Source organism: Melospiza georgiana, chromosome 5 (assembly GCF_028018845.1).
Source record: "Melospiza georgiana isolate bMelGeo1 chromosome 5, bMelGeo1.pri, whole genome shotgun sequence".
Taxonomy (NCBI): Eukaryota; Metazoa; Chordata; class Aves; order Passeriformes; family Passerellidae; genus Melospiza; species Melospiza georgiana.
In genome coordinates, this window is record NC_080434.1 from 69,546,538 (window position 1) to 69,559,222 (window position 12,685).

General features: G+C 45.6%; 1 protein-coding gene across 1 annotated transcript in view; it reads left to right on the forward strand.

Moving 5' to 3' along the window:
- SMOX (spermine oxidase) overlaps positions 1 to 12,685 on the forward strand; it is a 52,616-nt gene that overhangs the window by 15,468 nt on the left and 24,463 nt on the right. Inside the window, exon 2 of the mRNA XM_058024709.1 lies at positions 10,568 to 10,802. Within this exon, the coding sequence (XP_057880692.1) occupies positions 10,595 to 10,802 (208 nt within the window). The 5' untranslated portion in view covers positions 10,568 to 10,594. The remainder of the gene's footprint in view (positions 1 to 10,567; positions 10,803 to 12,685) is intronic.

A 12,685-nucleotide genomic window follows, 5' to 3' on the forward strand; every position in this document is an offset into this window, starting at 1 on the left:
TTTTGGGACCAGCCAGCCACTCTGCCAGCCATAACCAAGCCTTAGGATATAAGAACTTAATTCCAACCTGAATTCCCCTGCCCTGGGCTCTGTGCTGCTCAGGGATGAGTGCAGACAATCTCTAATACTGAAATATTTCTTATTGTCATACTCAAACCCATGGGGAAAAACTCCTGTCCTCTTCAAGGGAAGCTTTTTGGGACCAGACAGTCACTCTGCCAGCCAGAACCAGGCCTTAGGATCTAAGAAGTTGCTCCCCAACCTGAATTCCCCTTCCCTGTGCTCTGTGCTGCTCTGGGGTGTGTGTGTGCAGACAGCAGGATGGAGAAGGCTGCATGAATTGCAGCGTGCCGAGGCCAGCCCTGGGTACGTGTCTGCTGCCTCAGAGCTGGAACATGTGGTTTGTTTAATGCTCCAGCAAAGCACGAGCCCAGGGAAAGTCTCTTTGATACAGCTGCACCTGGAGAGACATATTTTTCCTGGAGTCACGTCTAGTCTGTTCCAGGCTGAAGTTGATCCAGTTACTGTGGGAGTAAATCCATGTGGTGGTTGGCTTTTTTTTAATTCTGGTTTCTCTTCACATAGTGTTGCTGTTGGATTTAATGATTTTCCCTGTGGCTTGAATGGTAAAGATGTGGTAACTGCTTTGGGGATGGCTTAAAATCAAAGATTCAGTGTGGGTGTTGCTTTCAAAAAGAGAAGAAATAATGCTATTTCGAGAGCTGTGCTGCTATTTCAGGGCAGTTTGGTAGGTCTGGGTTCTGAGAAGTGGTGAGGAAGAATAATTGCTTTTGGCTATCGTGTCTCATATGGTGTGTCCTGAAATGATCCTCATGTACACATGGAGCTGGAACCCGTACTGAGCCTCTCTGCACGGGGATTTGTTCCCTGTCTCACCCTCCTGGTACAGAGGATGGGAGGAGAGGAAAAGATTCCTGTTGAAATTTTGCTCCCAAGCTTGCTGCAATGAATTTAAAACCCCAAACCACAGCAAATTCCCAAGTGTAATATGGACACCAGTGTTTATTTGACTGAGACATGATTGTGTTCTGAGTTGTGCAAACACAGGCATATTTCCTATTTAATTAAGGCTCGTTTTATGAATTAAGATTTCCAAACAATTGGAGAAAGAAGGAGGGTGGAAGAGATAAGATCTCAAGGTTGTGCACACGGGATAGGGTACAGCTTGTTTTGGAAGCTGGAATGTGACTTTTGCAGGAAACTTGTTTGCAGCATTGTTCTATTAATTATGCCAGTGTTTTTAGCTTATAACCTTTTTTTTCTCCCTGTAGTTTACTGTCTGTCTTTCCTTCCTTTTACAGTCCTGAAACACCAAACTTGGCTTCTGCCAGGAGTGTAGGAGTGGCAATATCTCCCAATGCTCAGTGTGATTGAGGAGCTGGAAATAGGGGTTGGCAGAGCTGGAAATAGGGATCAATTCCCACTAAGGGTCCAGCAATCTTGCAAAGACACAGGAAAAGACAGGACAGTTTGGGGCTGGTTGTTGCTTGTCCTGTTTCGTTCAACAGCTCCGAGTTGTTCCTGAGCTATCAGCCCTTTGTCTCATCCGGCTGACAGAGCCAAACTGCACCTTGATGGTCTGGTTTAGATTCTGGCCAGCTGTTGCTAGATCCCTGGTGCTCAGGAGGATTTGGAGACCAAAGGCAATTTGGAATTCTTGGCTAAATCACAAATTTCTGTCACCAGGGCTGAGATGGGAATATCCTGTTCACTGCAGCAGGTTGAGTACAACTGGTGTCCCCTGTTCTTCAGCTTCTCCTGACAGCAGGGGAGTGTTGTGGCCTCTGTGATGGGTGGATATTGTGGGATGCATTCTGTGTAGGTGGAATGCATCTTCTACCTATCTGCAGCCTTCCAAACAAGGGGATGCTGATGTGCCAGCTACAGCACGTTCTTGTTCAGTCTGCAGGGGCTTTGCAGAGCAGTGCCTGTGCTGGATTTGCTCCTGTGTTGCCCAAGGAACAAGCCAGAGCTGTTCTCTTTGTCCCTGCAGTGGAACTCCTTTCAGCTGTGTAATACTGTAGCCTCAGGCACACGAACCACAGCACTGCAGTTTTTCTCATGCTGGATGCAGGGACAGGAGGAGCTCTGTAGCCCAGACTACATTCTCAGCCCATTTCTCTGGGAATCACTTGGGGATGATGGCTGCTTCCAGAGGGGGTTTGTGATGGTGGAGAGAATCCTCTAGTCCTCCATTTTAACCCCACCCTGTAAATCAAGATGCTGCCCCACTCACCAAGGTGTGTTCCTGGGAGCAGCTCCCATCCCAGCCCCTGGGAGCTGGCAGAGCCTGCCACGTTCTCACAGTACCCTTCAGCCGGAGGAACACAATTATTTTCAGTTCTTTTTCCTCAGATGAGAAGGATTTGAAAAACACATAATGGTGCATTTTATCAGCGAGTTTTAAATGGTGTGATTCATTCCTTGTGCTCTTGGTGTGACGTTCCTTGGTTTATTTTTTTGGATATCTGTGCAGTTCTGGCAGTGCCAAGCACTGTAAGGAAGTGCCCCGTGGCAGACAACCTGCTCTGCCCATATGTTCCCTTTAAAAAAGAAAAAAAACCCCAGCTCATAATAGGAAGTCTTTATACTGCATGCCAAGACGCTTGGGGCTTGTTAAATATATTCTACTTGTCAACAACTACCCAATTTAAAAAGTAGCCTTGGTGTGAATCAGCTTTGAACAAGTTCATTTGACTCAAGGGATATTTGCAGGCATTAAAACAAGTTGGATCACAGTGGTAAAAATGTGCAGTGGTTTCCTGATCAAAAGCACCATCCAGTGTCCTTTTTTTTGGTTTGGTTTTGTTTTGTATTAATCTCTTTCAGACCTTGAAAAGTGCAGAGATTTTCCCAGTTGGTGATTTTGGAAGTTGTTGGGGTGAGTGTTTCTGGGACCGCTGTGTTGCTGGAAAATCAAGTGGCAAAAGAGGTGCTTGGTGCCTCCAAAGCAGCAGGAAATCTTATTCTGGAACTTGTTCCACTATCTTTGTTGATTGAGAGTTAATTATAAAATGTCAAATGTCATGGTTAAGGGTCTTTTTCAGCCTGAGTGGTTCTCTGAGTGCTGTGGTTTATTCTCTTCCTCCCTTCTGCATTTTTCCTGGATGATGGTGTTGTGGAAGGAGGCAAAGGGGATGGATGTCCTGGATCATACTTGCAAAAAAATGCCATTTCTCACAACAATTTGTTTTTGTTGTTGTTGAAGAACTCAAACATTTCTGCTTCACTTTCTGGGCCACCAGTGCAGGACCACAGTGTGGTGCTCTGGTGGCAGCCTGCATTCTGCATAAGGTGTGATGGCCTCAGCTTTAATATCCACCAGCTTTGGGCTTCTTCTCTTTCATAACTTTTGGAGCAGTTTACAGAGTTTATTTGTTTTGTGTGCTCTGAAGAAGCACAGCTTCTCTTCCTTGTCTCTCCTGAGATGAGGGGAAGGGAAATTCCTGCAAGTGAGGGGGTAAATGGAGTTAAGGCGTGGTAAGGTCAACTTCTCAGAGTAAAGAAGACCTAAGTTTGGACAGGCAAAGGTTAATACTGTGTTTCCCTGTCTCCTTTGGGATGTGTCCAGAGGAAGAAGAGCACAGAACCAGCCTGAAAGTCTTCAAAAAAACAGTGCTGAGGAGGTTTGGGAGCAAGCTGCAGGTTTGGTGTGTGGGAAACACGGGAAGCGTTTTGGCACGCTGCTGTCCAAGAGTACACGTGGTGTGTCATTAATGCCTTTCCTTCCTTGATGTCTGATCCAGCCTGAGCTCCCTGTGTGTCAGTCACTGGGCTGGGTCAGTAATTTGTAAATGGAGCTGGTGATGCTGATGTAAGATCAGTATTTTCAGTGCCTTGAGCCATGCTGGATGGCTTGGGCTTTTACAGGGATAAATTGTGGTGGATGGTAGCATTTATCTTCAGTTCCAACTTGTTTTTGTCTCACAACCACCCCTATAAATTCCAGCAGCTCTCTGGAAATCAAACCACTTCATTTCAGATTCTGCCTGTGGAAATACAAGGCAGGACCCAAGCTGCTTGCTGGCACAGGAGTGCTGGCTTGTTTTTGGGAGTCTGTGTCCCTTGTCCCACCATGCTGACAGGGATGAGCCTGGTCATCCTTCCATCCTGAGGGCTGGTGGGCAGAGATGAGGCATGGAGGATAAATGGTGTGGGATGCAGCAGAGAGGATGCTGCAGAGATGATGGAGATGTTCCCCACAAACCCTCCTTGAGACCAGGCAGGGTTGCTCACTCAGCCTCACCTGCAGCATCTGCAAGGCTCTTTGCTCTGCTCAGGCAGGAAGAGGTGATAGGATGGTGTCTCACTGATAGGACAAACAGGGGTTTTGCATGTGTCTTTTGTTCTAAGCACTGAAAAACACTGTGTTCAAGGAGAACTGTGTTCATTTCTGTGCTTCCAGTGCAGTAAAGCTCCCGTGGAGCTGCAGACACAGCTGGCTCAGGCTGCTGATTGCACAGAGGCAGCTTGGAACATCTGGTGTCATCCCATGTCTGACTGATGTGGAGGACTTGGGATCAATTAATAGCACTCCTGAAAGGGTGTAAGTGGTGGTTTTGAAAAGGATTGTGAGTTTGGTGTGCAGCCTATTGGGTTAAAAAGGAGGGAGAAGGGAAAAAGAGACATCTTCCAGTTTGACATGTTTGCAGCATGGAGAGCTTGGAAAGAGCATCTTGAAATAACAGGCAGCAAGGTTTAATGTGCTTGTGTTTGAGAAGGCTGATGAAAGGGGGAAGGAGGGAGAAGTTACAAAATGCTTGTTTTGTTGTGCCAGGAGCTGTGGAGAACCACAACTCACAGCATCAGGAGGCACTGACAGGCTGTGCTGGAGCCAGCCCAGAAATCCCTTCCCCTTCTGTATCTGCTCAGAGATACGATGTGTCCTGACCTGTGCTCAGGGAGCGGCCTGAGTCTGAAACCTGCAAAGGTGTTAAAGGAGATAAAATTGCTCCAAGCAGAATAATCCTTCCAAGCACTTCTCCCTCAGCTTAGGAAAAAAGGTGCATTAGAGATGATGACTGGAAATTTTGTTATTGTAGTTACTTAGGTGAGGGTTATGCACTACAGCCATGCTCAGCACAAGGAGTGTTGGGCTGTGTAATGAGTTAATGGCCTAACAACTGCAGTGCCTTTACATCTGCTAAGTCACCTTTCTCTTTCTCTTTCACCTTTCTCTTTCTCTTTCAAAAGCTCTTTCGTGGAGCTTTTGCTTTCAGACTCAGCTAACAGAGCTTTCAGATAAACACTTCTCCTTATGCAGCTGATGAAATAATAGAGGTTATTACATCTATTGAAAAAAGGCTTTTGAAACTCTGGATCAAAAAGTTTGCTGGTATTATTACTTTTTAATTTTTTTTTTTTTTTACTGTTTTCATCATGGTAGATTCCCAAGGTGCAAAGGCCACAAAATTTTGTTTTGCAATTCAAACCTGGCCATCTCCAGTGAATTAGCAGGATAATTCCCAGCACCACAGTTGCGTCTTCTGCTGGGACTGGAGTGTAAATGTTTATGACAGATTGAATCCTGAGTTGAAAGCTTCAGCCAGTATCCTCTCTGTCTTTAGAGGAAAGTATTTCAACAGCTGATTAGTGTCATTGTTAAAATTAGTTATTTTATTTTTGTTGTGATTTTTTCTCTGGCTTCTGCTCTTAGTTTCTCAATCTCACTTTGTGTCTGCTTAGATTGAATTAATTTGGTGTCAGATTTTCTCTGCAAACACTTTCAGGCTGTGATGACAAACCTGTATTATAAACACATGTGTGTGCAGTGCCCCTTCATGTGTTGATAGTATTTTGAATAGCTGCACTTAAAATAATGAGGAAATAGTAGTGTGTTAATTTCTTGTGCTTCCACTTAGGTTTTCAGCTGACTCTTGTTGCTTTTATCCAAGCTCCTTTCAAACACATGCAATATCATTGCTTAGCTTTCTGATTAGGGATGATGCTGAATTCTCATCAAATAAAAACCTAAAGGGAATAAAGTGATTCTGGTAATTTTTTCTGCTGGTCTGTGCAGTCAGCAGGGAATTTGTTTGTGTTGATGGTGCATTTCTCACCCTCCAGACTGGCTGTTACACTTGTTAATGTGAAGGCTGTGTTGATTCAACACAATTTCAGAGCACTCAGAAAGGTCAGGTGACCTTTTAAAACTGTCTGTAAGCTCCCTTCCAGCTCAGCCACCCTGAGACAGGAATGCCAGGGATCAGCAGGATGGATCTCTCCTTTTCTCCATGCCCTGAAAATGAAGTGGGCAGCAAATGCCAGCTGATCACCTGAAACAGTGACGGGGCTGAGATGGGTCCCTCTGGGATGACCATGAATTTGGTCTGGGAGTGCCAGCAGTCCCAGCTCATGGGTAAATGACAACCTGCTGTGTGATACACACTCTGAAGGAAGGTCACTTTTTAAAGATTAACCAATCCTGGTGGAAAACCCCAAACAAACCCCCAAATCCTGACCAACCTTCAGCCAAGCCTTCAAGCACACAAGCCTTGTTTTCCGAGCATTGCCTTGCCCAGGTCTTTGTATCAGCAGGGCTACAACAATACTGCCACAGGAGAAGTTGGGTGAGCTAAGAATAGCAGATTTCCTTGAGAAATGCTTTTGTTTATTTTGGTTTTCTATTTTTAAATAGTTGGAGCCATAGCGACCTTTTTCTGAGGGGTCCTAGAAGAATTGCCTGAGTATTGTTGTAGTAAGGAGGGCAGTTGTGAACTGCCTTAATTCTTTGGCTTCTTCCTTTTCTTCCTTGTGACCTGCAAAATAATGGGAAAAAAGAAAATCATGAAGTTGTCACCGCAGTGAACTTGTAGTGAGTACAAATACCAGTAGTGGAAACCCATGATTCTGGCTTGGTAGAAGGATGGCCATCTCAGAAGATGTATTTTTGCAAAGATTTGTCTGCTGGAAAACAGCAGTTATGTTCAGGATTTTTGTGTGTTTTTTTGTTTTTTTTTTTTTTGGGAAGGGGTTGGTTTTAGGCATTTTTTTTCAAGGTGTTCATTTGGGGTTTTTTTTGAACGAAGGAAATGGACAGGAGTGAGAGGAGGGGATGAATGGAGGATACTTTCTCCTATGCAGTCAGGGATAGAATGGTGATAGAGACTGAGAAAAAGGGGCAAGTCTGGAAGTACAATTGATTAAAATATCCTGAGTGAGGCATTTACAAGCACAAGAGCTAAGATGATTGAAGCTGTATGTTTTCGACAAAAGGAAGATGTGTATTTGGATGTTTTCTTCTTGTGGGTAACCAGTGCTTCTTGGCTGTCTCACAGGAACACCATAAGCAAGACAAAGCAAAGAATTTTACTTTGAGTGAAACTGTGATTTAGTGCTATCCTTGCTCTTAGATGGACACCAAGTAAAATTACAGTCTGAGAGAGATTCACAGTACAACAGCCAACACACTTCTTACCCCTGTGATGAAAAGAGAAAAGAAAAAAAAAAACAAAATAAAAGAGAAACAAGCCTTTTTGGCAATCAAGAAGAAGTAAAAAGCCAAACTGTCTTTGTGTCAGAGGACCTGGAAATATCCACTGGCTTGAGAGCCCTGCTTGGTGGCTTGGCAAGTGCTGAAGGGAGGGCACTGCACACAAAGGGTGACAGAACAAGAGGATACAGTCTCAAGCTGCACCAAGGGAAATATAGGTTGGATACTAGGAAAAAGTTTTTTATGGAAAGAGTGATAAAGCTGTGGAATTTTCTGCCCAGGGAGGTGGTTGAGTCCCCATCCCTGAGTGTGTTTAACAAAGCCTGGATGTGGCACTGGGTGCCAGGGTTTAGTTGAGGTGCTGGGGCTGGGTTGGACTCGATGATCTTGAAGGTCTCTTCCAACCTGGTCATTCTGTAAATTCTGTTTTGTGTGCTTGTCTCACTCATGAGCCTACCAAAGGGAATACTTGATACTGAAATAACGTGTAGTGAGGGCTTTCTATATTTATATCACCTGTTCATTCCACTGTGGAATGTGGATCCTGGTTGGAAAGCTCAAGCTTTTGCTGAATTTTAATTGCCTTTCCCTGCTGATCATATGGTACAGGTTGTTGGCTAATTAAGGGTGGTATCCAAATCAGGGTTCTGTACACACAGAATACACTGCTATTTTCTCATCTGTCTAGACACCTAGGTCACCTATTCCAGTATTTAAATGCTGAAACAGGAGGGAAAACATTTTCTTGGAGGTTTCATGTGAAGAATTCACAGCAGCTTGCCAAAGCCAGGATGAGGGAAGATGTGCTTAAAGAACTGAGCTAAAACCTTTCAATTTCTACTGAATATAGATGGCAGAAAAGATGTTCCTATACTGTGGCAATGAAAATACTTGGACCAAAGTGTTACCAGGAGAATGAGAAGGGGAGAGGGTTGTACAATGTCTGTGGGAGGGAATTCTCCCCTTCTCTTCTGCCCTAGTGAGACCCCACCTGCAGTGCTGGGACCCCCAACAGCAGCAGGACCTGGAGCTGCTGGAGAGAGTCTGGAGGAGGCCATGGAGATGCTCGAGGGATGGAGCCAGGCTGGGAGAGCTGGGAATGTTCACCTGGAGAAGGGAAAAATCCAGGGAGAGCTCAGAGCCCCTTCCAGAGCCTAAGGGGGGCTTACAAAAGACAGAGAGTGACTTTTTACACAGGCAGACAGTGACAGGACAAGGAGGGAACAGTTTAATACTAGAGGGAGGTTTAGATTGGACATTAGGGTGAAAGTCTTCCCTGTGAGGGTGGAGAGGCCCTGGCACAGCCCAGAGAAGCTGTGGCTGCCCCTGGATCCCTGGATGTGTCCAAAGGCCAGGTTGGATGGGGCTTGGAGCACCCTGGGCTAGTGGAAGGTGTCCCTGCCCATGGGAGGGGTTGGAATGGGATGAGCTGGAAGGTCCCATCCTTGAGAATTCTGTGATCTACCTTCTGTTGGGCTGTGGCCGTTGGAAGGTGCTGCAGTGGCAGTTGGAGCTGATGCAGGGCCGGCTGGGACAAGCTGCAGTGGCAGAATCAGAGTTTGCACACACTGTGCAAATCCCTCTTGCAGGTGAGTCCACAGAAGGGTGGATTGAGCTGAAGCTGTTTCAGTTGAAACCAAACATTTTCAAAAGAGTTGTCAGAGCTCCAGTGGGACCATTCTCCTCTTCATGGCACTGCCCAAATCCCTGCCAACTGCAGTCTGGTGTCAGCTCCCTTACAGACAGTGGATATTGCTTGGTCAACAAACATAAATTCTCTAAAATCCTGGAGAAAAAGGAACTCTCCAAATGAAACTGCTTCATTAGTTCCTGTGATCATGTACTGCAGTAGGCCAGCAGTGTTTTAAGTCGACCCTTCTGGTGACGGAAGAGAGGAGTAGGAATCTTTGTCAGTGGCCAAGTGTTGGGAGAACTGAGGAAGAACTCAGAATGGATATCCAGCAGCTTGGCAACAGGTAGAGGCAGCACACTGTGAGCTCCTTGGATATCTCTGTTTGGGGAGGGAGGAGGGGGAGGCAAGGGATTCTGTTTGTGATTTATCCAAAATACTGGGCATCAGCTGATTCCAGGCCTGATAAATCCTGGGCTGTGTGTTTATCCTCTGCAAGTTGGGACTCATGTCAGCTCAGGTCTGGAGGGGTAGGGATCTCTGCACCCTGTTCTTTGTGCTCCTGAGGGCAGGTGTGAACCACCCAGAACCAGGTAAATACGTGCTGGCTTTTGTGAATAAAGACATCCTGCACTGGAAATCCCTCCTCCGGGGTTGAACCATAACCATGGGCTCAGGCCATGGTCCCACCTACTGAAATGATGTGATGGGACCTGAGAAATAAAGGTAGATAGCAGTAAAAAGGTGTCTTCTAGGAGTTTGCCAAGGAAAACAGGGTCCTGCTTGCAGGAGCAGTTGAATATATTGGTAGGTGGAGATTTGGGTAGATTTGGACTAGTCAGGACTGGTGTGGATTTGAACCTCTCATCTAAGCCTGAAGCTGAGCCTGATGGGCAGGCAGTGTTGGCAGGGCAGTGTTGGCTCCAGGGGCTGCATTTTGTGAAATTTTGGAGTGGCCCTTTTTGACTTCCATCATTTGAAACATTCTCCTGTCTGTCCCATTTCTGTAATGGCTGGCTTGGGATCCAATGTCCTTGCTTTGAGCTAAATCCTCCTTACCTCCTCCCCTACTTAGGGCATCTGAAACTCAGGCTTTGTGGTTGCCACAGTGGCAAAGTGGAGCTTCATTGCTGGGTTGTAGAGCTTGTCAGCACTGAGGACGTGGTTCTCTTTCTTTTAAAAGCCTTCACCACAAAATTACCACTTTTGGAGGCTATATAAAAAGATGGGCGTTTGAAAGTCCTTTGACTTGTTTGGAAACAGTCTACATGGCACGAAAGGGTGGAGATTTCTGAAGTTCTTGGTGCTCTAGGCTAAAAAGTTGTTTTGCATCCCATCTTGACCTCAGTTGTCCTTTCTGTGCATCTCATGTTGAAGGCTGGGTCTAACTCACCAAGTCTTTTCTGCTGGACTTCTTCATTTTTGATCTTTTAACTGCAGGGGATAAGCTGGATCTGAACACAGCTATTCCCTTCCTCCTACAGGTTCCTTAGAAAGAGAGCTTGGACGGCATGCAAAGTTGTGAAATATCTGCAGACAGCACGGATGATCCTCTTAGTAGTGGCCTACGGAGAAAGCGACAGCCTCGAATAGTCGTGATCGGTGCTGGGCTCGCGGGCCTGTCGGCAGCCAAGGCGCTCCTGGAAGGCGGATTCACGGATGTAACAGTCCTCGAGGCGACCGACCGCATCGGGGGCCGCGTGCAGAGCGTCCGACTCGGTGAGAGGAGGCACCTTGCCTTTCAGATTTCTGGGGTTTTATGGCTTTGTTCGTCTTTTTGATTTCAGGCAGCTTTGGTGTGTGGGTCTGTGTTGGGTTTGTTGTTGCTGGAACGGCTCCTGAGGTATTAAAAGTCTTTTTTTCCCAGCCCCACATTCGAAGAAGAAGTCTGGATTTGTCAGTTCTGCTTTTCAGGGTTGTTTATTTGCTCTTACCTATTTCATTCTTTCTCTGACCTGCTGAGGTCTGTCCAGCAGGTCGGGATGAGGCACACTGACCGCCCTCGGGGTGGTGTTATCTTTTTATACTTAAAACTATGTGCACTTTATTTACAATAATTTTCCAATACCTATCACCTATGTTAGACAGTTTGTCTCTACTGTAAACCAATCCAAAAGTGTCACCATCACAGCAGAAGATGAAGGACAAGAAAAAGAAGAAAGACAGGACATGCTCAGATACCTTCATCTTTCCTCTTGAACCCCCATTCTAAAAACCCCAATGTGATGGTGTTCACAGGGCTTTTAGGATGAGGGAGGAGACAAGGATTTGACTTTATGTTTCAGAAGGCTTGATTTATTATTTTATGATATATATTATATTACAACTGTACTAAAAGAATAGAAGAAAGGATTTTATCAGAAGGCTAGCTAAGAATAGAATAGGAAAGAATGATAACAAAGGCTTGTGGCTCAGACTCTTTGTCTGAGGTAGCTGGGCTGTGATTAGCCATTAATCAGAAACAACTAACATAAGCTAATAAAAAACCTAGTTGTTGCATTCCATAGCAGCAAATAATCTATGTTTACATTTTTTTCTTGAAGCCTCTCAGCTTCTCAAGAGGAGAAATCCTAAAAAAAGGATTTTTCATAGAAGATGCCTGCGACACACCAAAATTCTGCTTTTCCACCCTGTGATAAATTCACTATCATTCTACTCAAACCCCTGTGGCTTGTAACTCTTCACACAAAGTTGATAATTGTTTCCATGGGCTAAGACCAAAGGCACAGGTGTTTGTGACTCTGTGCCAAGGTCTCTGAGCCCCCTGCCAGGGTCTGGAGTCCTCCAGGGCAGTCAGAGGAATGTCCTGGGTTCTGACAGGTCTGGGTTTCATATAAGGAGATGGTGAACTCTCTTCACAGAGTAGGGAGACACAACAATGCCTTCTCTAGCTGGGGGACCCAAAGGCACCTGGATCCAGATCTCAGGGACAACAGTATAAACAACATGGACTGAAGAGAGAAAAAATGAGAAGGATGGGACTTCATGGGCTGGGGCTGTAATGGGATTATTAGCTCCAATATGCTAAAGGACCAAAACTTATAAAAATGTGAGATCTTGTGACCAAGCCCTCTTTTTGCTTCCATCTTGGAGCCATCCAGGCAGAGCCAAAGCTGTGGCTCTGGTACTGCCAGGGTGTGGCCTTTGAAGGCCCTTCAATAAATATCCTTTTATTCCCCTTAACTCTGTCTAGCCTCTGTTCCAGCTGTTTAAGGCAACCACGAAGGGACAGTGAGACACCTGGAAATGGCATCAGCACCTGCAGAGGGCTGATGGTGGGGTTTGTGTGGCCATGAGGTCTGATGAACTTTGGAAATGGGGTTATATGCATGTGCAAAATGGTTTGAGGTGTGGTGGTGTCAGGAGAGTAAATATTTAAACCCTTGGGTGCCTCTCAAGGTGGATGGGTGGTTCTCAGTTGTGACCAGTTGTGACCCAGGGCTGCTCCAAACCTGTGTTTCCATGAAATAAATGATTTGGGTGATTGTTTTCTCTTTCACAGGAAGAGCTCTGTGTAACAGGTCTGTGACTGAGTAACTGTACCCAGACTCTTTCCACCCAGGTTTTCCAGCTTGACTCGTTCCCAGGAGCAGCCAGTAAAT